The 27,912-nt window shown below is 35.5% G+C and overlaps 1 protein-coding gene across 8 annotated transcripts; it reads left to right on the top strand.

Annotated features, from left to right (window-relative positions):
• On the top strand, positions 1-23,948 carry LOC120525263 (chromatin complexes subunit BAP18-like). Of its 8 annotated transcripts, none has more exons than XM_039747404.1 (6): positions 1-454; positions 2,949-3,043; positions 8,062-8,163; positions 14,640-14,851; positions 21,078-21,182; positions 23,351-23,948. In XM_039747404.1, the coding sequence occupies exons 1-6, from the start codon at positions 434-436 to the stop codon at positions 23,413-23,415; spliced, it is 600 nt and encodes a 199-aa protein (XP_039603338.1). In that variant the 5' UTR covers positions 1-433; the 3' UTR covers positions 23,416-23,948. The 8 variants fall into 8 exon arrangements, with proteins under 8 accessions (XP_039603338.1, XP_039603335.1, XP_039603336.1 ...); XM_039747401.1 differs by having other exon boundaries at positions 21,075-21,182; XM_039747402.1 differs by having other exon boundaries at positions 14,637-14,851.
• Positions 23,949-27,912: the final 3,964 nt, after the last annotated feature.

The raw sequence follows: 27,912 nt of genomic DNA, 5'->3' as shown, positions 1-27,912 counted from the left end.
TGCATGCCAGATAAGGCGCCAGACCAATAGGCGCCTAAAGTGCGACAACAGCGGGGTCTTCTGTTTTTTTTATTTACTTTGTTTTAAGTTTTTTTTCTTTCGCTGAATTATGATGCTACCATGAATGAAAGTAAAAAAAGTTATCATTTGTGATAGCAACCTGTTTCCCTCAAGAAAGATCCTTCAACTGCCACAGCTGTGTTGTCTAAAGCCAGTAGCGAGGCCTGTGATTATTGCCCGCGAGTGCCCGGCAAGTAAAGCCGTCCGTTTGGCGCTAGGTGCCAGTCTGTCGGTCTGTTTCGGATAGTTTAACTTGTGGGATACAGTTCAAAAGTGAGCCAGCGGGACGGAACGACATGCAAGCGAGCAGCTAACCAGCACACTTCAGCCTAACTCTGGCTTTTTGGTTATTAATTGTATCTAAAGGAGCAGTATGACGTCGGCTTCCACAAAGGTAAGACTGGTGCGGCTTTGCTTGTTTCCACGCTAGCGTGTTTGAAAGTGATGGGGAGCAGTAGCTGGGCAAAAAGAATCATGTCTTTGTTTTATATAGTGCTTTTATGACAAGCTGTATTTGAAAACCCACTAGAGAGCAAATAAAATTATTAACAGTCTTTATTAGTTATGCTGTATATGTACACAAGAAAATGAAATTACAGGTAGTGCGGAAAAGCGATCAGATTAATATACCTATATGATAAGGTGTATGCTGGCCATCTGATTACATACATTGGACTTTGTTTGTCCTCAGGTGCCAAATTTGGCGATTATGCCGTGTAATATAAAATGTGTTATCAGTTGAGGCGTTTTATAAATGTGTCAGAGAAAATGTATTTTAATTAAACATTTAAATTTAAGTAAAAGGGGGAAAAAAAAAGTTGAGGCATCACAGTTTAAAAGGATTGTCATCTCATTGCCCTGCAAACATTTCTCTTCTTGTTTATGTTCACTTTTCCATGCAGTTGTGATGCTGAAATTAATTTCTTCGTATTCGGTAATGACTTCTTTAGATTGGCCACTCGTGGGGCTTAAGATTGCTGGCAGGAACTTTGGCACATGTAGAACTGAACAAGAGCCCTGGAAGCGTGCCCCAGAAATCTGCACCCTGCAGTATTTCTATCAATAATATTTGCTTTTTTTTGTCCTTTCTCTTACCTGTCATCTTGCTCCATGTTTAGCATTTTTACATAATTCACAAAAGGGGGAACCAAATGCATATGGCCCAAATCTCAGCTGCTGATTCACTATCAGACTCTAAATCCTAAGCTTGTATAGTGCCTTTCCCACTTAGCACTCTTCTTATGCATTTTTCACACCAAATTTAAAATGACTCTAAAATATAAAACAAAATGCTTATCTGAAAATTGTTTCGTAATGCTAATGTTAAGCAGTTTAGGTGTTTTTCATTTAAACCAGAATATCTCTATAACTTTACGACATGGGGGAAAATTCATCATTTATTGGCACTTAGTAAACGTAATTAATGAGAAGTTAACTAGTTCTGTAGTGAGTGGTACATGTGGGTGCATGTTCTTCCAATGTCGGTATGGGTTCCCTTTAAGTGGTCTGGTGTCCTCTTACAGTCCAAAGATGCAGGCTAGGTGGATTGGCAATGCTATATTGGCCCTAGTGTGTGCGTGTACGTGTTCAATCAGTTATGACTGGCGCCCTGTCCAGGGATTGTTCCTGCCTTGCTCCCCATGCTTGTTGTTACAGGCACTATCTTCCTCGTGACTCTACTCAGAATAAAGTGGGTTTAGAAAATGGATTGATGGATCATTCTATAATGCCTCTATAGAAGTTGTGGTACCATGGCGCTGCTTCATTTCCCTGGTTATGTGTGGGATGGGTGTTAATGTTATCAAGCTACTAAGTTCCCTGCAGTAGGTTCTGAAGAATAACAGTTAATATATGAGAATATGTATATATTCAGAACCTTTATAACCAATTAATAGATGACGTGACATTTTAACCACAGTATTCAGACTCCACATGTTTTTAAAACCAGGAGATGTCAGCACGACAACAGTGAAACATTTTACATATTTATTTTCATTTGCAATTGTTTATAATTGGTTCAAATAAATGCATTGGCTCCTACCTCCTACGAGTTTTTACACTGTCATAATAAAATTATATCTAGCGTCCAGACAAGAGTAAACATGGCAAGTGTTATAAGATGATATAACTTGTACTTTTAGTATTTGTAATTGTGCTTTTTTTATGTTTTTAGCATAATTTTTCTTGCATTCTTGATGAAATAAGAGTTTAAGCACTACAGAAGTCAAAGGGGATAAGTGCATACCTTTTATAATGATGAAATGTATGTTGAAATTATATTTAGAACAAATAGTTTCATAGTTACTTTCTTCTAACAGCTCGGCAGTTTGTATGCCTCCTAACTAGACTACCATTATTTGATGGTGGAGAGGAGAATTCTTATGGGTAAACTGGTATTTTGCTAACATGTCTGACAGACCTCATTGCCTTTATGTTACATACATTTTTGAATAATAACATATTTATCCATTGGATTTTTCTGAATTTTCCATTAAAAGATCTTACAGAGCATCCTGCGATTGCTAGATTCAAGGCAGGGCAAATAGGATGCTGTTTTGTTAAGGCAGACTTGCATACTATTTTAGAACCTAAGGTGTATTTCCGTCCTCTCACTCTTTTCAAAGATGTGTATAAATTAGTTTAGTGACATGTCTGAAATGTGGAAAAGGAAAAGTTTTAAACTTGACATTAACCAACAACACATTAGATACCAATTAATATGGTTCTTTTGCTCTAAATAGTTGCGGAAAATAATTTTTCACACCTTGCAAGTTCTTCATACTTATGTTTTATGTGCAGTGGTGCAGATTTTTACGTATGTAAGCAGTAGGTAGATACTGAAATAACTAACCAAATTCTACCACTTAGTGTGCTTTTTTTCTTTTTAGGTTGGAGAGATCTTCTCTGCAGCAGGAGCTGCTTTCACTAAACTTGGAGAGCTGACCATGCAGCTTCACCCTGTGGCAGATTCCAGCCCAGCTGGGTAGGTTGTGCCTCTTAAAGTGTAACTGTAAAATCCTGTCTGACTTCTTTCTTATTTTATTGGCTCCAAATAAAGTGATTTGTTACTGAAAAATACATCAATTTCAATGACATTTTAATTTGTTTGGATTGAATGTTGACTTTTGAAGTTCAGTTGGTAAATGGTCAGGCACACTTTCTCTGCTTATTACTTTAAAAGAAATGACTAAGTCATGGTGTTATCTACCTGTTTCTGGGCATGGCACTTATTTCACACCACCTTGAACAAACTTTTTATGTTCAAAACTTCAAGGGTCAGAACAGAAATAAACATTTTTGTTTGGTATTTTTATCTGGTAGGGGTGCCATTTATGAAGCTCAAAGAGGTAACAAAGGCTTCATATACAGTTTGTGTTATTTCATAACTGATTTAAAGTGTTCACTTGAAAATACCAATTGTGTTAAGCACATGACTTTCCCTAAAAAAGTGTTTTTTTGTTTTTTTTTTTTTGCAGTGGTAAAATATTGGAGTACATTGTGTACAAAAATGCAAAATTATTATGTCTTTACAGCAAAATCTAGTGGGGTCATTTTGCTCCAAATCAATAGGCTTCTCACAGTTTACAACAGTAAAATGTTTACTAGTTTTTATTTAAAACGGTGATTTGTTTTTTAAGTTACCATGTACATAGACTTAGCATGCCGTGTATATAGCATTTTCTAACAAATCAATAACCTTCTAGCAGTATACATTGATAATAATTTTGCCCGCTTTTTTATTTGGAATGGTTCTTTTCTAAGTTATCTTGTTTATAGATTTGAATTCTTTCACATACACAAACAAATCACTCTGAATGTGATCAAATCATAATCCAGATGCTTACAAGGTGTAAATCTGTTGAAACCTCCAGGTCGATCTTATATATATATATATATATATATATATATATATATATATATATATATATATATATATATATATATATATATATATATATATATATATATATATATATATATATATATATAATATAATATGACAGGTGATCAAAACAAGATGTAGATGTCTTGACATTTTCATACTTGGTATAGAACAACCCAAAGAGAACCTATAAATTGGGAAACAGGTGGTTGTTGCATATGCCCAGGTCTTAAGAATGTGGTGGGAGTGGCATCACCCCAATTTCCCAGAGTAACCTTTAAAATCCATACAGTGTCAGAGGGGCCATTGCTTTAAAGTAACTGGGAGGATGGTGGACATCTTTTCTTTTTCCTGATTGTCCATTGCTGGCTAGATCAGACTTGTACAATATTGACTAGTTAAGTGGGTATTTTGATGCATGTAATCCATTATGCACTGTACCCTCAATAACATAAACATTTAGACATGCTATCTGCTTGTATTTCATTTCTTTGGCATTAGAGAATTACAGTTTTTCCATTGTTTTGATTGTTGTTTGGATCGTAGTGATGTATCCCCAATTATGAAACAATTGTTAGCTTGAGATTCTCTCTGAAAGTTTAGATGCAGTGATGCATATTTTTGGGAGTCAACATTTTAGACTCCCATACAGTACATTCAAATGATGCATAGCTAATCCCTGGTAGTGTTTGCTATTCCATTATGATTGATTCCATGGAGGTAACATTTTCTTCTGTTGTTAGTGTTGTAGTCCAACCAGATCTTGAGTCCTGTTCAAGAGACACCCTTGCATGACAGAATGCTGAAGGCCTTGACTGTGGTACACTTTAATTAGGCAAGAATGAATGTCTAAAGACATATTGTTCTCCAGCTTTAGAAATTCACTCATAGCAAATTACCTGGTTTTTCCAGTTTTCAGCATCTGTGTTTACTTGGTTCTGAAACTGGACAGATGCATTATAAACCACAAATGCTAGAAACAATTCACATTTTTTACTTTACAGGAGCTAATTGTTGGCCACTTACAAAACTGGCACCTTGGATTTCTGGTTCAGGGTCAGAACACCTGTTTTTTATATGTGTGCATGTGTAAAAGTAATTTTTCTTAATTTATTTTTTTTCTTTATCTTAATTTTCTGCATAAATACAGTAAATGAAGGAATGGAATAAGACATTAACAAAAACTGAAAATATGTTACTGAGGTAGTCAGAAATAAAAATGTAAAAATTAAACAAATACATTCCTAGCATCATTGTTTGTTTTTTTTTTCTGTTCTTGCAAAAACACATTACCACTTTATTTTTTTTTTTTTCATAGATTCTTTGGAATATACTTGTGAAGCTGATTTCAGGATGTAAAATGTATTTTGCAAGTTTAGCAAGGCTCAGCTTTGTGCAATTCAACTATTCTCATACTCCTACTATTGTGGGCGGCACGGTGGCACAGTGGTAGCGCTGCTGCCTTGCAGTTAGGAGACCCGGGTTCGCTTCCCAGGTCCTCCCAGCGTGGAGTTTGCATGTTCTCCCCGTGTCTGTGTGGGTATCCTCCCACAGTCCAAAGACATGCAGGTTAGGTGGATTGGTGATTCTAAATTGGCCCTAGTGTGTGCTTGGTGTGTATGTGTGTGTGTGTGTCCTGCAGTGGGTTGGTACCCTGCCCGGGATTGGTTCCTGCTTTGTGCCCTGTGTTGGCTGGGATTGACTCCAGCAGACCCCCGTGACCCTGTGTTCAGATTCAGTTAGTTGGAAAATGGATGGATGAATACTATTGTTGTCAATAACATTCTAAAGTTCATAATACATGTTTATCATTTTAAATAGTTCTCCAGTAATTCATTTTTATATACAGTATTCATGGTAGAGCTCTTCATAGCTGATTGCCTGAGAATGCTGAACATAATAGATCAGATGTATTAGCAAATTATTGTATTAGCAATAAAAAAGCGACAAAAAACCCTCACATGGGTTACAAGGCCAGTTTCCCACACTGGCATTCTTGGGCATGTTTTAAAATACAATAGGAAAAACTAAAGTAAGTTGACGGAGATGTTGTGGTATGCAGTACATTAATTGCAAGTTAATTAAACACAGAAGTCAGTTTCTCATAACCACATATTTCACCAGTTGAAAATAGTGGGTTTTTTTTTTCATAAATCTTTCATAACTAATAAAGGGACAATGAGTGCCAAACAAGAAAGAAGTTATATGAAATCATTTTATTGACTACAATTCATAGGTTATGGAATAGGAAATTGCAAAGGAAATGTGCCTTGCAATGCTCTGCAATCATAAGTGGAAAGGTGAAAAGAAAAAAAGCCATACAGTAAATAATCTGCAACACAAATACATTTTAAAGGCATTTAGGTTATCCAAAGAATTTACTGGTACATTTCTGGATCAAATGAATATCTGAATAAAGCCCAGGCAAAAATTCCCAGTAGACTTGGTCCATTGATTGCCAAGGTCAAGTCTTAGTGTCGGAACTTCTCAGGTTGGCATATGTGTGAACTTGGTCTAAAAAGTACTGGATACAGCACACATGCAGTGACGCTTGTTGGTAAAAAGCAGTGAAAAGAGCTCAACCACTTTGTAGAGGTTTTTGTTTAATACAAAACTATTTAAAATGTGTCTGTAAACCAGGCAGATTTTTAAAATAATAAGATGACCTCCATTAAATAGAAGGAAAAACTTTAATAACTTCTCACCAGATACAACATTGTGCTGGCTGCTTCACACGTGTCATTTTCTACCTGTGTAAGGAGAGGTCTCTTCCAGCTAAAGTGAACATAGCACATGGTGAGTAGAAACTAAGGTTCATGTAACATTTGAAATGGTTAAATGGAGTAGCACCTATGTTTAGATTTCGCAGAGATTTTTCTTTGCTGATTTTGTGTTTCCCATTAAGAGCTGTGTTTATATCCTAAACCTTTTATTTGCTTACAATGTAAAAAAATAGAGTCAAGTATAGTGAAAGTGCATAAATACAGTGAACGCAGTATTGAACCAGTGCAGCTCACATTAGTGTTTTATGTTAGTCAAAGAGGGGATAAATACTGCCGTCAGCAATCTAACCTGGCATAATAGTTTTACATGTAAATGCTATCAACCTGGTAATTTACTAAGTTGCCCTGGTATGCTGGAATCAATCCCAGTAAATTTTAGGAATAGTTAACCTGGAATTTTCCTAGGCTGCATCTGTGAAAGGGGTTATTTTTTTCAGTAATGAGCTGGAATTTAAAGTTTGTAAAGCCTTATTGTGGTTTAGTTTACAAATAGTGTCTTTTTCCAACGTGGTATATTGATGGCTGTTAGATTAAAGAGGCAAATTGGCAAGCAATGAATTCATATAGAGAACATAATCAGAATTGCATTAACAGTCTAAAAAAAGTACAAAGCTAAATTGAACAATCTGGGGATGGATGGACCTGCAGCTAGCTGAGAAACTATTTCACCTTGTGTAGTGTTTTTTTGTGCGTTGAAAGATGCATGACTGTTTGATCTTGCATCTAAAAAAATTTCACTTTAGGATATGCATTGAGCTGATTTAGCATTACTACAAGTATGCCCCAACATTGAATAGTGTCTCATCCAAGTAAGCATGCTTCGTGTGCACATTGCTGCCCTGATAGGCTTCATCTCCAGTTTCTTTTGACTCTGAAATACTATAAAGCAGTTTGAAACGATGAATGGATAGTTGAGTACTGAAGTTGGTTTTTAATGCTGCTAATTTTGTATTCTACATTTATTTCTATGCGAAGAGTACAAAACTCTTTCATAACCATGTGGGGGAAAAAATAGTGCCTGGTTTAAGTTGTGAACAACAGACTGCAGAAGATATTGACATTTGATTATCATTAGCAATTGATAGTGCCTTGGATTCAGTTGTGGTTATTGAAGCTTACCTTATTGGACATTGCTGTTTTTATATTTCATTTTCTATATGTCCACTTTATTTAACCATGAGAGAGTGCCCCACTGTTGTAAATAGTGGCTAAGACCAGGTCAGATAGTAACAGAACAAGCAGATACCTTGCAGTCTGTCTAAGTTAAACAGGAGGCTGCATCTGGTTACTGGCTCAGTGATACTGATGTGTCCTCTCCCTGCTATTTTCCTGCAGAGCCAAGTGGACGGAGACGGAGATTGAGATGTTGCGCTCTGCTGTGCGTCGCTTTGGAGAGGATTTAAACCGAATCAGCTCCGTCATCAAGGAGCGTACCGTGTAAGGCACTTTCCCTGGCTACCTTATCTTAATTATTATCAGCCCAGTCCAGAAGTTTAAAATGTAGTTTTGCTGTGTTATACAGTATGATGAAGATGCAGTTAAAGTAAATATTTTAAATCTTCTGTGTGAAATCTGTTCCAGTCAGACTTCTAATGTTGTAGCTAGACTGGCTGAAACTGAAAAAGTGGTGAAATATTAAAATTTCCCGCATGACAAAGAGGAAAATGAGCCAAAAGTTTTAATGGCACTTTTGTTGAAAATAAGATTCAGGTCAAAAATTCAGATCTGCCTTTCAGGTTTATTTACAGCTAAAATTATAGAATTATAATTTATATAATATAGCCAGCGCATTGCATTTTAGGTATTTTTATCACAGATATTGCATTTTTTGTGTATAAAAAAAAAACAAAGTCAAGCGTATAATCTGAAAAATGTTTAATGCAGAGAAATACATCCGTAACCTATAATGGAGCAGCACTTTACTATAAATAGTCTATACAATTTAAACCCACACACATACAGTTTCACATTGGATTACACGAGAATTAATTATGTCATTATCTTAGCATTTGACAGAACTGTATTTTAATTTTTCTTCCATCCACTCATTTTCATATCTGATTATTACAGTTCTTTGTTGTTGTTGTGCACATAATGGAAATCAACATGGTGCCATTATGAGGTCCTTTTACTCACACATTCACACTTGCTCTAACTGACTTTGGTACAATGTTAATGGATACTGACTGTGATTGATTTGAAACTCACTTGAAAATCATCACAGTGCTACACATTGCTATCATTTGCATTTGAACAAATACATTTTTTTAATGTTACAGAGTTGCCTTAAAGCTAATCTAAATCCCACTCAGAACTGTAGCTTTTATTGTGTTAAGGTGTTTATGGTTATCCAAAAATCAGACGCTGGGCAAGTTGTACTTTGAATGGTTCCATTACAAAGGAATTATAGCCTGTGAATCACAATACCTTTATAATACATACTGTATAAGAGATAAAATGTCATAACTTAAATTTAATCCAGTCTATCAGAGCAGCTGAGACCTAATTCTAATTTAAATGTTAAAACATTATGCGAGAAAAGACAACTTTGGACATTATTATTATTTAACTGTGCATTGGAGTTCTATAAGGTGTATTCCTGTACTGTAGTAAACTAAACTAGGCAGAACAGCAGGTAACATAGAATCCGTCGAATTACAGAAGGACTTGAATGAAATATAGGTTGGGCAGATTAAGGTGGATGAAATTTCATGTAAATATATGTAGGCCAGAATAATGTCAGATGTGAATACACAGTTAAGAGTTTTGAATCTATACATTATGAGAAGAACATTTTACAGTGGATTCTTCACTTTCTGCATCCCGACATTGCGTACAAGTGATTAAATAGGTTATATAACCCAGTGTGTAGAGTACAAATCCATGGAGATTTGATTAAGCTAAATAATGCACTGATGAGGCCTCAGCTGGGTCTCCTTATAAAAAAAAAAATACATACCAGGGCTAGAGAAAATTCAGAGGAGAACAACTAGGCTTATTCCAACACTGCAATATGTGATCTATGAGGAAAGGATCTGAATCTGTTTTAAGTAAACGAAAAGTTAAAAGGTGACATGACTGAATTGTTAAAACATTTTGAGGGGAATTAGTACACCAGATCCCAGATGTTACGTCAAAATAAATTCTTCAACAAGAACATGAGAACACAGATACAAAATGTTTAAGAGTAGATTTTACACAAACTTTAGAATGATTTTCTTTGCACAGAAAACCAAAGACATCAGGGCTTGACTTTTGCTTGGTACTATGGTTTTTGTTTCTACTATTTAAAAATATTGCTTGGTTTAACTTAAAGTGAGTAATTCATGCTGTTCTTTTAATATAAAAGGCTTTTCATCATTGGTTTCTTCATCCCATTATGAAATTAGATGAGAAATAATAATTCTTAAAAATTAAAGCACATGATTCTTGTGTGCTTTGAGAACGCATCCATGTGACCAATTAACAATTCACTCCAATTTTTAACCTTACAATATCATGCATCTAAGTGAATTGAAATGGTGATGAGATTATTAGCTCTTTAACAAAATGCCATAAAATGCTTCAGTAATTAAATCAAGGCTTTGCATTCATCCTCAGATTTATTACAATTACTTCTCCATTTACTAACTAGCTTATCTAGTTCAGCATCATTGGGAAACTGTGCCTATCCTGGTTGCACTGGGCACGAGACAGGATCCAACCTTAGATGGGGCACTATTCTTGCATATATCCAGACATCTATCTACAATTGTGAGAAAATTACCTAATCCATATGTTCATTCCAAAATAAAATTTTGTTATAATGTTTGAAAACTTTAACATTGGTTAGCCTTTAATGTTTTAATGCATTTGGAAAATCTCTCCAGTGTCATCCCATTAAGAATCATATTAAATATAGTCATTGACATTAAGAAATGTTAAACTTTGTTCATTCGTGAGACTAAATCAATAGTTTTCTCCTGCTGTGCTTCCCTCGTTGCTTGCTTCAAAAATGGCGGGCATCAAAATTTCTAACATGTGGAACCCTTGGCAAGATGTCAGTTATCTCCTGAACCAATAAAGATTCTCGAATGATTCAAATAAACATTTTTCTCAGTATAAAATGATTCTTTTTCACTTCTTGTAGTGACATTTGTTATGACTACTATTTTTTGATCAAGTTATTCCTGTTGATCGTATCAACGCTTAGTCACATTCCACCAAATTAGTTTCTCTTCCACATATTGTATTGCAGAATGTCCAGGAAAAAATTAGGTTACCGTTTGACCTGGGTCAGAATGATTTTATTTTGCTCAATCCCTAGCTAAACACAGATTTTTTTTTTGGGTTTTTTCCCCCTGGGATTTAGTTATTCTGTATTCTTAACTATGCATTTATTAATATTATTACACAGTTTTTTCTGTTCTCCTTTTTCAGCTCAATTGTTTATTTTGTAATTTAATCAACAATACCAGTGTTTCCTTACCATTATAATTACTGGGTGGGCTACCCACCTAGTATTGTATAGCCATCAACTCCGCTTTTGATAAACACACTATGCCATCCAATCTTGAAGTAAATAGAATTAATTCATTAAAACACTGTGCATTTTCAAATTTTCAACACTTCTAACTAAATTGTCTAGTTTGTTTGTTTGTTTACTTTCACATTGTGCTCAATAGTATTTCTGCTATTCTTGACCTGCAGAAAACACCTTAGCCTTTCAATTCTCTACATGATATAATACAAGACTTTGAATAAGTGTGAAAACATGGAAGCAATCTGTAAATAATAACCATGACAGCTCTAGTAACTGATGAGAAAACAGATCTTAGCAAATGCAGTTTTGAAATGTAATATGTCATCCATGTAAATTCCATACAGATATTTTTCTCTCTGTCTCTCTTTTAATCACATATGCTGCTGCTGCCACTGCTACAAACACAACAGAAGACTTGACTTTTTCTTGTCCCACCTTCCAGTTTGCATTGTTACACCAATCGGGTTGAACAGCACAGTAATATCCTTAAGGAGTGTATTCGCTCACTACTTAATTTACAGTCTATACACTAGACATTACCTTTAAGACATTAATACACTGACAGAAAATCACAGATCTAAAGGTTTTGTTTTTTTTAGTAAATTCATACAACAACAAGAATTATTTTTTTATGTGGACATTTATTGATTGTAAGTCAAAACAATATATATGTTGCTATAGTAATGTAGTTGGAGAGCTAGATTAACAGAACTTTATTAATCCTTGAAGGTTAATTGACCCATTGCAGCAGTAATATAAAACATTAAAAGGTGCAAAACTGTTTAAATAAAAAATACAAACTATTACTTAATTGTAAGACTTGGACCAATATGTCATGTAATTTTCTAACCCACTTAATCCAAACCAGGGTTGCAAGGGGGCCTGAAGCCTCTCCCAGATTGCATAGGGCGCAAGGCAGGTACAAACCTGGGACAGGGCAACAGTCCGGGAGAACAGACTCTCACATACACCACACACCCACATGGAGGAAACTGGAGCAACCAGAGGAAACTCGCATAGACACCGGGAGAACATGCAAACTCCACACTGGAAAGTCTTGGAATGCAAGCCCTGGTCTATGTGAGGCAGAAGCGCTACTGCCATTGCATCACCGTGTTATCACTCTGAATTATATGCACAAAATAATAATATTAATGATAATATCAAAGAAATATTGCCTCTCTGTAAGTATTATAGCTGACTAGAATGAAAGTGGGGTTATACGAAAGGGCATATTTGATGGATGCAACAAAAAAAAAGATCCAGTAGTGCCTCTTGCTATGCTTTGTTGGAGTGAGCCAGCAACTAAACGTGTTCCAGGATAGCACATTTTGATGAGGATGGCCAGCATGAATCACAATGGTGTCTAATTTTACTAACCTCCTCTGCCACAGACTCCAGTGATTGATATGGTAAAATAATTAAATTATTGGAGCAAACATTATGGCTGGCAAGTTTTACTCTGAATACTGGTAATTACCTACACTGCAGGTTATGGAGAGAAATTCTGTGAAACTATATTAAAAAACAGTTGTGTTACCTTATACAAATTCACAGTGGTATACAGTTCATCCTGAAAGTATTCACATCGCATCACTTTTTCCAAATTTTTTTATGTTACAGCATTATTTTAAAATGGATTAAATTAATTTTTTTCCTCAGAATTCTACACACAACACCCCATAATGACAACGTGAAAAAAGTTTACTTGAAGTTTTTGCAGATTTATTAAAAATAAAAAAACTGGTCATCCTTCCAGTTTCTTAGTCATTGTGAATTTGGGATCATTATTCAACTCGGTCTTAATAAATACAATACATGAAGGTGTGCACATTCTCTTTACCATTTTGCTGTCCCAAACAGGATTCTAACACTAAATCACTGGGGCATTTTCATAAAAGGACATAGGTCATGCATAATTTGGATAGCTGATCAACTTGAATTAATGTAATCAGAAGCACACTGCATTAATTTAAAACTTTATTTAAACACCACTAATGTTACAGCACATTTACTTTTGAGAAAAAGTACAAAACCGTTTAGGCTAAGGGGCCCAGTCTAGAGAAATTTTACATGCTTGTTCTTTGGTTTTTATTTTAACAATACAGATTTGAGAATTATTGCTTTTAGTTAGAATCTGTCTTTCTTTTAGTAGTAGCCGAAAAATGATGAATGTACCATCCAACTATTGATTTCAGTACCCTGCCAGTATGCACTAATGCTCAGTAAAATGCTTTTAACGTGGCAAAGTTTTAGTCTTAATATATTGATTATTGGTTACTTTCTTGAAGTTACTCAATTTATTGTCCATGCTGTAAATTCACCAAGGAGGATAACTACCTCCTCCAGCGCACAATAAAATGGTCAAGTGTTTGTATACCAAGTTCACAAAGGGGACCAACTCGATTAAATGACTGGGTGTATGCATATAGAAATGATTTTTTTAAAAGTAAAATCAATTCCCTGTTGAGGAGTTCTATTAATTAAGTCACCCAGCTGGGGTATCTTGCGAATAGATATGTTCTACTAGGCTGTTATTGATTACGAGTATGAGTAAAAGCTGTCTAGATGCTTATTACGTACTGTACTAGTGTAAGCAGCAGTGTCTGCAGTATAAAAAAAATTCTACAACTTTATTTATTTCTTAAGATAATAGAGCAACGGCAAATCTATATTGAAAGTTAAATGTAAGACAGGCTCAACAAGACTGGTACATGGAATGATGTTAGAGGCCAGTTCTGTTGTTGTGTTTTTTTTGTTTTTTTTTTAAACATTAACTTTATTGGATTATACATTGGGTGACACGAGTGTATTGTCCTCCAATCAGCACCACCTCACCCTTTCTTTATGCCTTCATTGGTTACAAGTGGCTGATTACAGGAGTGTGGATAACTGCTTTGGTAATGTTCAGAATGTACAGAGTGAGATTTTCCATGACATGTGAACATTGCAGGTTATCTATGGTCAAATAACACAAAATATACGAGAAATAAAAATCAAAAGAAAAAATGTAGTTTGGAGTTTATTTATTTATTTTAAGGACACGGGATTTCAAAAGTAGTGTAAAATTTAAATATTCTTGTATACTACTGTTATGAAGATTTGTTTCACCTGTTTCTAGTGCTAATGTGATGTCTCTAGAAAGGATTCTAAACTTTCTTTTTTATATATGCCATTAAAACAACTTTCTGTTCTTTGGATGTAACAGTAACAATATTACTTTTCTAAGAGTCAGTATTTTAAACATCTGTTTTGATGACTGTGGATTTTTCAGTAATGTTATTTTAGCTGTATTCTGAACCTGATACCATCAAATGTATTCTAAAGTTTCAAGTAGTTTTGTGTTTGTTTGTAAGTTGTGCTATAACAGGTTCCCTTCTCACCCAAGCAGTGCCCAGATCAAGACAACAGCAAAACGCAAGCTTTATGAAGACAGTGGCGTACCTCTCCCATCGGAATCACCCAAGAAAGTTCAGAAGAAAATGCAGGCATCCTTGTCAGCAACCCCAGCAGTCATTGCAGTACCAGCGGGGCAGGTGGTTGTGGGGACAGGATTACAGGAGGCTTCGGCCACCCAAGCAATTAAAAAGCAGAAAACTTCAGGTAATTTTGTAAACGTGTAAAAGTTGTACAGCCACATTTGCAATATAAAATTAGTTCTTATTGACTTAACAGAGTTTTTCTACAGAAATCCATTGTTAGATTAGAGGTGCGTTAAATTCAAGAACAATTAACGTTCAGCAGGGTGCCAGAATTAGTTTTCCTTTTCAGATTTTTGCAGCTGAAAGAAATCCTTTTGCATTTATGAAATACCTACCCCTTCAGTGTTTCTCTTTCAAACAGTTGGTAGTTGAAACAAATCACAGTTAAAAATGTCTAAGCTAAAAGTGGCAACTAAGAAAAGATTTAGTAGTGACAGAAGCAGTTATGGTAGTAGGAGTTACAGTCTACATTTCACAACCATAAGGAGGAAAGGTTTTGGCAGACGTGGCTCATATGTTGAAAATACTGCTGTACCTAAGAGAAATGGTGGAGGTGGGGCTTGACAGAGAGGCATTGATGTGTCTCATGAATACATTTTTCATGGAAGAAAGTAGTTCTGTAGATTAAGAAGAGGTTAGTTGAGTTGATAGTACAAATATATTTTATTAATGTCTTAAACTGTTTCTGACCTGCAGATATTATTTTGGAGATGATTGACAGACATGGTGTGTTGCAATTCTATACTTCAGAAAAAGCTTTAACATATTAGAGCTTTACTAATCAGGAGATGATTGCCTTTGTAACTATATGACTAATGGGGAAATCAGTAACTGACTATTAAAGCCATGTAACTTCTTTTCTGCATCCCAAAATATTCCCCTTTTATTCTTTACTGAATTTGTCAATTAGCCTGTAGATATTGTTTTTTTTTTTATCTGCTGAAATAATTTGGGAATGTAAAGGACATTTTCTGTGATTTCATCTTGTCTAATATGGTGTATTCTTTAAAGCGCAGCAGGTAACTGATACAAACAGAGTTATGTGCTTGTTTTCTACCTGCATATTTGTCAATTATGGTCTTCATCTGGTCTCTCTGAATTAAAATAATTTTTACAATAATACAAACTATTCATAACACTACATAAATTAGCGATCTATATGTTGTGAGTATGATTGCTGCTATACAAATGCTGAAATATCACAGATTAATACTACAGATTTTCACATGGATGAGGTAATTCCAGAACTGTGAGCTCCATGCCTCAGTCTTTTGGGGAATGGGAAATATGCACATTACTTGCAGTATGTAGGATTTGCACAGTTTGATTCATGAATCTTTATTAAGTTTACTGTTGGACAGTTGATGACTTCAGTTATGAGCTTTCAGCTTGACCCTTCATTATTTTTTATTATTATTTTATGTCCAGATTTTATTCACTGCCCTTGTAGTGCCATATTTCTTGATGTTTGCAGTGTTCCTTGAAATACAGAAAAAAAAAAGAGTGTCATCAGAATTTCCTACTTTCCTAATCTGTAAATTTGTATATGAAAATCATGGAGACTTTTTTATTGACCATTTTTTGAGCCATGAATTATCTTTGCACTTTACGACTAAACTTTTTCATATAATCCAGCATAAATGGTTATTTTGACTTTGTACGTGATTTTAATTATTTCACCTAAAAATGTTTTCACCTAAAATTGATGGTTGCAGGAGCTTACTGAAGTTGAAAAAAGTGTGATGTCAATTATCTTTATTTAATTCTTATAAAAAAAAAAAATGACATTTCAATAAGGATATAAAGTTTTTATATCCACTTTAGATCTACAAATAAAGACATAAAGTTGCCCAGTCTATCTATCCTATCCTGCACTGATTATGCCTATATAATGTGTGTGTGTGTATGCTCCAGCATCGCTTTCGGACGGCCGGACTGATTTTCATGAAGCTTGGTACACATGTTTCTCATTGGTTGAGTAATAATACTGTAGGGTGGAATCAACCCTAACCCACCCGCAAGGGTAATCTTGCCGTCTTGTATGCCTGTTATCGTCCAGTTGACACTTGGAACAACCACTAGCGGGCGAACTGGACGTGACTACCAGCATTCTTTATGTTTAAGCACCACCGTGCCCCTGTTGCTGTTGAAATTAAAAATAGCTGGCTGCGTCAACTGGATGATAACATACATTACATACGAGACCACAAGACAAGCACATTAGTGAGTCTTCATTGTTTTGTAATTTTATTTTTAAAGTTTTTTTTTTTAAATTATTTTTCTCAAACAATAAAAAAAAAAAAAAAATTTCTCCCAAGCACCGCTGAGTATTTCAGCTAGTTTTGTATAAAAGAAGGCTATGTCTTTTTAGAATTGGTTTTACTATACAGGTTTACTTGAACTTTCCATATCTAAAGGTTTGATGTAACTGGAGCAGATATAAAATATTAAAAATGATTACCTCAATTAAGTTACAAACATATACACACTGTGATGGATATCGAATTATGTTCCATTTGCAACTGCCATACTTGTACACACTTTAAAATCAGAAAAAGTTAAGCCCACATCCCCAAAAAGTTTGCCAACATGGTATCTGCTTTAATTGGTCAAAAGAAATTGAGAACTCCATTTCTAAAATAAAATATAATTGATACTGCCCTCTTGTGGAAAGCATATGTACTACATAATGCACACTATTCTGTTGTTTTTTTTTCCTATTTTGTATAACCCTACAGTTACTTTTTATTATATAAAGTTATAATATGTCATTTTTAAAGAGCTAAATATTGAATCATTTAAAAACAACCATTTTGCATGTAATACCACTTTGGTATTTGAATACACTATTTTTAGAAGACACTTCATTTTTGGAGTAAAATTTGTAGTCGCTCTAATACTGTATCTTTGTATCTATATATTTTGTTTTGTGCCAATATGTTTAGTCATTTTCTGTATTTAAATATTCTGTTATCACATAGAGTTGCACATGAAATTTCAGCATTTCTTTTTGATTTCTTTGAGCATGCTCCTTAAGGCTGGTGTGTATTGTGGAAGGTAACATTTCAACAGAAGTATACATCTATGTATATATATATATATATATATATATATATATATATATATATATATATATATATATATATATATATATATATATATATATATATATATATATATATATATATAGCTGATAAACATTGTCATTCTTTTGAAACTAGCTTATAAGTGCAGGGTTGTGGCAGGACTGAGCCTACCCCAGCAGTAGTGAGCACAAGGCAGGAAATAGCCTTAGACAAGGCATAGGGGTCCGCTGATACTCACCCTCATATTCTCACAGGGGAAGAGTGTGCGGAGGCCACAAAGACAATGTCCAGGCACAGAATTCAAACTGAGAATGGTGGATTTTCTAAATGTTCTGCCTACATTGGGCATCTGTTTGCCATGAAGTTAACATGTGATGAGTGAATAAGAAAGACAGTAACATCTGCTTGTCTGAGAAAAATATTGTGTTTATATGAGAAGTGTGTGCTATGTATAAAAACTACTATTCCATTTTCTGTCAATTTGTGATAAACCACAATCTTTCAGATGTCATATCTTTTTTTTTTTTTTTTTTTTTCTTTTCTTTTTTTTCCACTGGCTGTCCGTGTTCTTTACACAGCATATTTCACTTATTCCATATTTTCTTTTAACTGTTAAAAAAAGTTCAGTCTACATTGCAAAACAATGCAGTTAAAACACAAGTTTTAAATTGAAGAAATGCCTTACAGTTTAGAAATCGAAGCATTTAAACATTGTGTGAATTTGTGATTTCTCACTGACATGAACTTATGACTGATTAAACAACAAGCACATTTAATTACACAAGGTTTTAATCTAAAAATCGCAATATACAAAAAATAAAACTTCCCATTGTAGTAGATGATCTTTGCAAACTTGTGTGTTTTTATTTTTTCTGCCAACTTTGTTTTAAGAAAATAGAACACTGTATCCAGTGCAAAATCCACTTATTTTACACAAAAATCCCAAGGGGCTACATGGCAAGAAATATTAATATAAATAAATGGAAACCGTGAACCCTCGTCTATCACGGTTAATCCGTTCAAGACTCTACCGTGATAAATGAATTTTCGCGAAGTAGGATTCTTTATTTATAAATCGAATATTTTCGCAGAGTATAGAAAACCTGTTTACGACCTTCTAAATACGTTTTTAACATTATTAGAGCCCTCTCACATGAAATAACACCCTTTAGTCACCATCACACTCGTATTACCCAATATATTAGACAAAAAAAGCGTAAATAAGACATATTAGACATTACAAATATCATTACTAGGCTCACCCGCCTTTTAAGGTGACTGATTTTTATCCTCAATTTGTGTGCGCTCCATGTGTACATCAGGCATGTAAGTGTAGGGAATGAGAACATCAAAGTGCCCATTCATAACATCTCCCGAAAACCTACGTTTTTTTTTTTTTATCCAACGTTTATCCTACGTTTATTTTTTTTATCGAGGGAGTGCCTGTCCAAAGTCGTACAATGTCAGCCCAAATCTGTACCGCTAAAGACGGAGTTTCATGCACTAAATAAGCTATAGATGAGAATAAGCAAGCACCATCTCCCCGATATTTACTACACGATGAGGCATTTGTACTCCATCAACATTAATTATTTCCAGAGACATAATTTTGTCTATTTTTCCAGCGCATCGCGCACAAAAGCAAGAAAGCGATAGGAGCACCAGAACTCTGCTCACATCACGTCGCTTCGTATTGCAAGTAGGAAGTCTGTGATAAGCAGAATACCGCTACGCTTTGCACTCACGGGACGGAAGGACAATCCCCAAACACTTTTATGTAGTAAACACAGTCTACTGTATATTTAATTATATATACACACACACACACACACACACACACAGTTCTTACACACAACCACTAACCTATGAAGGCATGACCTCAGTAGGAGAGTCTTCAGGTGGTGCAGTATCTTCAGCAGGTACGTAGTTGTCTTCTACCGCTGAAGGAGTACTAGGAGTAGGCAGTGGGTGCACGGCTTAAGAACATCTTGATAGGCAGTTGCTGGCGTGGTTTTTTCTTATGCGTGAGGAGGCTTTTGTAGGGTATTGCCATCTTTGATCATATCCAAGAGTTTCACCTTCTCCTGGATAGCAAGCGTTGCTTAGTTTTATTGTCAGAAGGCTTAGAAAAAGCAGCACATTTAGGAGCCGTCGTGTGGCTTAGATAAAAGTTCTCAGAAAGCGCATGCGTAGTGACGTAAGCATGTATGAGAAAAAATCGCGATAGAGTGAAGCCGCGAAAGTCAAAGCGCGATATAGTGAGGGATCACTGTACTAGTATTAGTGTCGCATCTTGGAACTGTAATTGTTAAACTAGTTTCAAACAAATGTATTATAATTTTCACAGTTGGAATCATTTTGAAAGGAACTATATAAAATTGAAGAGGCAGTCAAGAATAAAGCAATACTTTGAAAACATGTAGATACTCAATACATCAGAAAATAGAAAAGATATGGGTGAAAAGAAGCAATTATAAATAATTAAATCTTTAATTTTGATTTTCTTCAAGCAGTTACAGAGTGCGTTTTTGAAAACAAGAGCACTGGATCTTAAAAATATCGGTGAGAATGTTATGTGACCATTCAGACAAAACAGCAGACTGGGTTCCACAAAGCTGAGTGTAACACATAAAAAGTAAAATCTGTCATCTGTTAGTGTAGGAGTCTCTGGTCACTGGCTCTTGAATGTTAATTCAGGTTTAATGGTCTGGACAGCAGCAGCAGCAACAACCTCTTATGATGCTGATTTACACAGTGCAGTAGGGTAGTGAACTTCAAGTAGCCATTCTGGTTGAGCCATATAATTTTATTTGTGCCTGTACAAACAAGCACACTATTCTACAGCAATCATGTGAAGAAACAGAGGGAAGAAAGTAAAGGATTATCTCATTATTAAATATGAACTAAGGAGTAAGTTTATATTTTTATGCCTGTCAATTCTAAGGATTGGGTTAAAATTGATGTGTGTGTATCTTTCTTTTTTTTTTTTTTTTTTTCCCAACAAAGATGTCATTTAGATATGTTGTCATCTATGGCTGTGGGGATTATAAATAAGCATGTATTTAAATCTGGATTTTTCTTTTTATTTTAACTTTTACTTATCTGAGTAGTTAATAGCATGATATTATGAAATAATGGGACAGTGAGGGAGACAGCTATTTACATTTCCAGTAAAATCTAAAATATACCAATTATAAGAGTACAGAAGGTCTCTCGTGCCAGATCTGTCAGCTGACTGGAAGACTTTGTCTGTTCCAGCAGATGTTACTCTCAGTGCACTGAACGACTCCGATGTCAACAGTGACCTTGTCGACATAGAAGGACTAGGGGATGGCTCCACTGCAAAGAAGCTCAACTTTGATCAGGGTAAGGAATGAAAGGCACGGAGGTTTAAAAGCTTCAGTGCTAATAGCATCAACGCCAAGCCCCACCTCACCCAAAATGAGTAGGTCTGCAGTACAGCCCCTTTTACGCTTGAGGTACAATGTGCATGAATAAAGAGTTCTTTTGCTTATGATTTCAGTTCAGAGGGCATAATCAGCATGCAACAAACAAAATATACTTAACAAAGGACATAAAGTAAAGTCAACTTTCAAAAATGTAGTGTTTTATATTAAAAGTAATGAAAATAATTTTGTTCTGAATTTTTCTAACTTTTTTTTTTTTGCTTTAATTCTATTTCTGAATGTCTTGATTGTGGAGTTGTTCAAAGAAATCCTAAATAATGTGAAAGCTAAAAGTAAATCCACATACTGCACTTGATATGGCATAAGAGGAGCAGTGGCAACTACAGAGCTTTATCTTTAATGATAGTTATAGACTTAAACTCCACCAAAAAATATTGTTTTTTACCTCAAACGTGTGCTGTAATGGCAGAGAAAATTTAATGTCAAGGTTTTTGTGCAGAATGGACACATAACGGGGTTCTACGGTGACCAACAACAGCAAACAGTATCAAAAAGTCCAAGTCATTTTAGAAAACTTGGAAGAAAATGCAACCTACTCTGACATAGCCAAGTATTTGAACTGAAGAGCCGCCTCTCTGCCTCATTCATTGGTCAGGCGTCTAGCCCAGAGACCGCTTATTCATTGGCTAACATTGCTCTTCATGTGATATCATTAAAAAACGTGCACTGAGAGACACTTAAACTAAACACTGAAATGTAAAGAAAAGCAAGTGAAAACATTATTAGGAAGAGAATATGTCTCGTACTTGAGCATATCTGAGATGCTTAAACAAGTAGAAAGTCAATTCAGTGCCGCTAACTAATCATGAGGTATTCTAGTTGTAGTTCAACACTACAAATATTAAATGTAATGAAGTGAGATGCAAGTCTTTAATTCAAATGCTATTCACCTTTGAGCATATTCCATTTTTGTTCACAAAAGAGTTTTCTTGAAGTGGTTTATTTAACAATATTTGAGCAACAATATATGTGATTGAGACATTCTGAGCAAACAACTTGATGACTTGACATCATGGATTTTGTGACACAAGTAGCATGAGTTTTGTTTCATTGACTATTTTGATGCTGTTGTCTAGTGATGGTCATCATAGTCCCCTGTTATATCAGAAACTTTGTCTTTCATGAATGCATGAAAGTTTTTTTTTTTTTTAATGCAATATAAACTCTATACTAATAACAAATTGGTCAGCATATTCACTTAACCTGATATGGATTGATTTAAATCACTTAAATTTTTAGCAATGCTTAATGTGCAAAATATGTTCTTTTGAACAGAATGAAGGTTTGAGGAAATAAAACAGAAAATGAGCACAATCAATGTTGCAGGAGCAATAATGACACAAATAAAATGGCTTGCAGCCTCTTCCGCAGTGTTCACAGTGATCGGCATAGTTAGAGGGTGCTATAAGTCTGTTGTAGAAGGCACACAATCAGAAGAGCAGACCTTAATTGCTGAAGTAAGGTAATGGTGGCAGATTTTTCTCTGAGGACTTAAATACAGTTTTCCCTGAAGCCTTACAGTGTAAATTATATAGGTAGATAAAACTTTTTTTTTTTTACATTTCCTCTTTACTAAATACTGTAAATACATGAATAGGTACATAATTAAATATACACACACTATGGTCTAAACATACACCAGAATGATTAGAAAGCAACAAAATTCAAAAGAATGGAAACTTCTGACTTGGCTGTCCTAGTCACTGTGAGACATTATGCAGATGTATTGCTGTTGGTATAAAGGAGCCCCATTCCTCAATAATACATTGGCTGAAAAGTACTCAAGTGTTAGTGTGTCAGAGAAAGGATGTGCGGCATTGTTCATAAAGGCACTCCAGAGGGTCCAGAGTGTGTCCCATAACTGAGCTTGCCCTTTTAATTGGCTAATGGAGTGATTTTACCAGTCCAGCACACTGGCCATCATAGAAGATAAAATGGCTTCCAGAGAATTGTTTTGACTTGTTCAGCTTCCAAAGCTAGTTTTTCACTGGCAGACAAATGCAATTCAAATATTAGTAAATCATTCCTTCTGATGTCTAATGCTCTTTTTTTCTTTCTGGTTTTCAGACAGCTTGAATCTTGACTCAAGTCTCATTATGAACTCCAGTGATCTACCACTTCTGTCTCGCTGAGCCACTGCTGGCTTTACACTTGATTTCAGTTCAAGTTCTCAGTACTGAACTTTTTGTAGGTAGTGGGTTCACCACCATTTTTGCTCTTTATGGATTCATTCAGAAAACTGTTGGCTTTGTCCTGTCAAAGAGCAAAACAATCAGCCACTTTTCTGAGATTTTGGGACTCCACTCCAAGGGACAACACACCAGGGACAGCTTGCAAAAACCAAGACCTGACTGTCTGAGTGAAGGGTCTATGCAAAAATTTGAGCACGTTAAGCATCCAGAAGAGAGCCTCTCCCACTGTCTGTTGGACACATGAATGCTATCACTTTCGATGGCTATAATATTGACTCTTTTAGCAGCAGTTTTAGAGTGTGTTCTGGAATGGGCTGCAACTTCATTTCATGGTTGTTTCTGTCTTATCCTGTTCTTGTGTGATAATCTTTTATAGATGTCCTTGTGCCCCCATTTTATAGTGTGCTGTTTGTTGGAATTTTAACTAATGTGAACATGTAGTAAAGATTGTGACTTTTTTTTTCTCTCCACAACCGTGTGCATTACTGCTTTTTTTTTTTTTTTTAAACACATAAATACACATGCCAGCAAAACATCAGAGGCTAATTATTTTCACTTTTAGAACTCTTACATTGTAGCCAGAAGAGTTTGAGGTCTGTGCAGTCCTGGGCAGTTTATGTAGAAAGCGTTTCCATTTGTATATTAATACATTGGAGATCCTGTGTGATGATGCAGTGTTGCACCAGCCTACACATATTAACAGACATCAGACATGCGGCACATAGAAACTACCCCATTCACTTTAACTTAGTTGATGCATTTTTCCCCATCTCTTTCTATAGCGGATTTGTTTTTAGAACAGTTGAAGATGAGGAATTGTCATACAACAAGCTCATATAGACATCTGTGAACTGTGCTCCAAAAATAGAGATGGGAGTTAAATGTGTTACATTCTCAAGGGTTGCAAATCTCCATCATAGCACAACCTCTCTCAGAAATGACTAAAGGGTCTGGCCAACCTTCACCATCAACAACCAACAAAAAAAAAATTAAAAATCTGACATGAATTAGAAATACAAATGTAGTAATGATTGTGTGTGAAAAAAGTGGACACTATAAGGAATGATTCTGGATCAGGTGAGTTTTTGTTTCATGAGAAGTTGAACAGGAGACGAACAAATGTTTAGAAGAGTTTTGTACCTGGGGTGAGGCTCAACAGCAGTTTGGGGTGGATGGAGAGGAAGCACTTTTTCCAACACCAAAGTGTCCAAGTCATTATTGGTAAGGTCATGTGCATATCTTCTTTATGATATTGAAGGTGCAAGTCCAGTGGTGTCAAACTCTAATCCTCTGGGTGGGGGGTGCCTTCAGTGGCTCTCATGTGTTTGTTTCCGGCCACTTTGTTGATTAGTAAGAAATCACGGCTAAATTTATTTGACTTGCTTTTTAAGATTCAGACCTCCTAAATTGAGCCAACAGATGACCACCCAACCTGAGGGCCTCAAATTACATTTCTAGAAGGCCACCATTTTTCAAAACCAACCCATTTTTTAATTGGAAGTCAAACCTTGTTAATGAAACACTTTATGTCCAGCGCTCATTGGTGAGAGTGAATCAGTACTTGGGATAAAAAGTAAGTAAAATTAAATAAAACGTTGGTTCAATTAGTAATGTTAACTGGTGACAAATTTGGAGGATTTTTGCTCTCCCCTCGTGTGTTTCATGTATCAGATCTCTAAACTTTGTGTTTTTTCTTTATCTTCACTTATGTTCTCTTTTTAATTTTGTTACCAAATGAGGGGCTAAATCTCCTCTTTCACTGAATTAGCCTTTCAAATGGATTTTTTTTCCTAATGTTATTTACACCTTTCATCCAACATGGCATACAGTTTGAGTTCAAATTTTTGTTTTTAGTAATACGCAGTTTGCCTTTTCGAGGCAAAATCATTTTTAATATGTTTCCTTTTTTATTCACCCAGAGTTATTCTGAGTTAAGGATGACACACCTTGGATTAAACAGAGCCTTTTTTGTACCAGTTCTGGAGCTGCCACGTTTCAGTGCATTTCAAGTAGATGAGGAGTCATGAAGTAGAACCACCCTGTTCATTTACGGTATACTAAAGGAGTTTTGTGTTCACATTGCACCGTTTGGATTTGAGTGTTGAAGTTGCCCCTACTTCTCGTTGATTGTAAAACTGCTGTCAGTGACATCGCCAAGCAGAACTGACCGTCTGAAACGCCTAACAAGAAAGATGGAGGAGGACGGTCTAAAACAAACATTAATGAAGTTTCACCAAAGCTTTAATATTTGTGTCTTCTTTTGTCCCAAACTAGATTTGATGATGGAGGAACTATATTTTGTATTGGTTACAAATGACCGTTAAACAGGTAAGTTTCTTCAACTATAATAGGAAATATCCATGTTTAGTGATTCACTTAAAGTTAGCTGCATTATATAATATTAACTTTCACCAATTCCATAACATGACATAATGGCAAACAGCATAAAGTCTTATTTCAACTGGAAAAAAGTTTGCTTTTTACAGTTTGTGTATAAGCTTTTGTAAATTTTATAATTCTAACCTTCATCACCATGTGTTCTCCTCAGCAGGTCTGAGATGATGTGCAGCATTAACTGAGTTGGTGTGTCAGGCTGGAGGTGCCTGCTGTGAAGAGATGAGTTTGGACTTTGGGCTGACTTATTAGCTTGCTTGAAGTAGTCTTGTTACCACAAATGCAATGACCTTGTGCTGAGCATACACTTGAACCAGCACAATTTCAAATGACTTGATAGATAATGGAGATAAGAAGGCCATTCTTGTAGTTAAGACTGAAGGAGGTGGTTATGGAAGCCTTTCTAGTTCTTGAAATTATCACCAGTACTCCGTTGGACAAGAGGTTTGCTGGATATGTGACCCCAGGGTGACCGGTGGTTTTCCTGGACTTACATCGATGTGAAACAATAAGAGTGCCATTCTCTGAGAAGATGACCAGCATCTAGAAGACAGGGAATTAATCTACTTATAAACTTTGAAAGTTTCTGTAGATCAAGTCAATGTGAGTGTCATGTGTGCGTACTGTAGTACAATGAAGTGAAATTCTTACTTGCATGTCTCCACTGAACAGTTAACAAAAATACAATATAAAGACAAATACATTATATTGATAATATGAAACGGGTGGACCACCAGTCCTCAGATAAAGGTTCATACTGAGCAAGCTGAAATTTTCCCATATTGTCAATGACAGTGTTTTATTTTTATTATGAAAAAAATACAACTTCACATTGATCACAATGGTAATGTGTCTTTCCAAAGCTAGGCTTATTCGATGTCATGCGTTTCTCTGTATCATATATTAAGCGCCTTCCATGATGCACCTGATACTCGGCAGATGTTGCTGCTCTTCTTTTTTCCATTATGGAGTTCTTCATCCTAGTCAATGACCATTAAACACGATAGTTACACTTGATTATGAATTTGGAAGATGGCTACAATGTAGCCTGGGCCATTCTCAATAGAGGAGATTGCGAGACTCAAGCTTTTATTGCAGTAAACTTTTCTGCCTACAAGTAAGAAACTTGGCAGATGGTGCAGCAACCTCTTTTTTTTTTTTTTTTACCTTCCAGAATGTTTTGGGTAAAAAGTAAAGAAGGTTAAAGATGTAATGTTGCATCTTTGCAATGCAATGAAAGGTCTAACTTTCATTAGGTGTGCAACTAAAAAGGAAAGAGCCGGTAACACGTATAGAAGAGGAAGGAGAGAACAAAGCCAAGACAGATGAAACGAGAGAAGGCAAAAAAAGTCAACAGACACTAGTTGTGGCACTCTAAAGCTCCACTCCATTGACGGGGTTGTCACTTTATATTGCTGCATATGTCAGTGATGACATCTGGTTACGCTAGGTTTACGATTAGAGTTGGAGGGGAGAGTTATCTACTACAGAACCATGTAGTTGTGGAGAGCTGCAGCTGGACCCATCTCAAAAAAGCTATCATTAGAGATTAAGACCTGGAAAAATATGTGATCCCATGCTGAGAATGAACACCGCTGCTTCTGTTTTACTTTGAAAAATGCCTTTAAAGCCCTGTGAAAGTAGTGAGAAATCAAGCAAAATGACTCCTTTTATTGGCTAAGTAAAAAGATTACAATATGCAAGCTTTTGAGGCAACTCGGGGCCCCTTCTTCAACCAGATGTAATCCAGAAACTGGAGTTGCCTGTGTTTATATAGACGCTAGGACAAGTAACAACATTGGAAAACGATCCTAAATGTAAAAGATTAATAGACCTCTTCAGGCTGAGATTCATTTAGCAACACATGAGAACAATGTATAGTCAAGATCGTTGGATAAGATACAGTAACTGTCCAACAAAGTCTTTTGAAGTTTCTGATGAGTTTTTCAATACAATTTGGGTCTGTGTCAGTCCAAGAGATGCAAACAGTCGTCATACCTGGCCATGAAACTCTTGTCTCTATTCAAGCCATGTTGTAATGTA

The sequence above is a fragment of the Polypterus senegalus genome, chromosome 3 (genome assembly GCF_016835505.1).
Source record: "Polypterus senegalus isolate Bchr_013 chromosome 3, ASM1683550v1, whole genome shotgun sequence".
Lineage (NCBI taxonomy): Eukaryota > Metazoa > Chordata > Cladistia > Polypteriformes > Polypteridae > Polypterus > Polypterus senegalus.
Note: the sequence above shows the minus strand (reverse complement) of the source record. Positions and strands in the feature narration are given on the sequence as shown.

What these genes read in the sequence shown, in the direction of transcription:
- LOC120525263 (XM_039747400.1), top strand. Translation starts at nt 434, where the DNA reads ATGACGTCGGCTTCCACAAAG. An exon ending in TGACGTCGGCTTCCACAAAG is followed by an intron (nt 455 to 2,948) that starts GTAAGACTGGTG and finishes TTTTCTTTTTAG; the next exon opens with GTTGGAGAGATCTTCTCTGC. An exon ending in GTCATCAAGGAGCGTACCGT is followed by an intron (nt 8,164 to 14,636) that starts GTAAGGCACTTT and finishes TTCTCACCCAAG; the next exon opens with CAGTGCCCAGATCAAGACAA.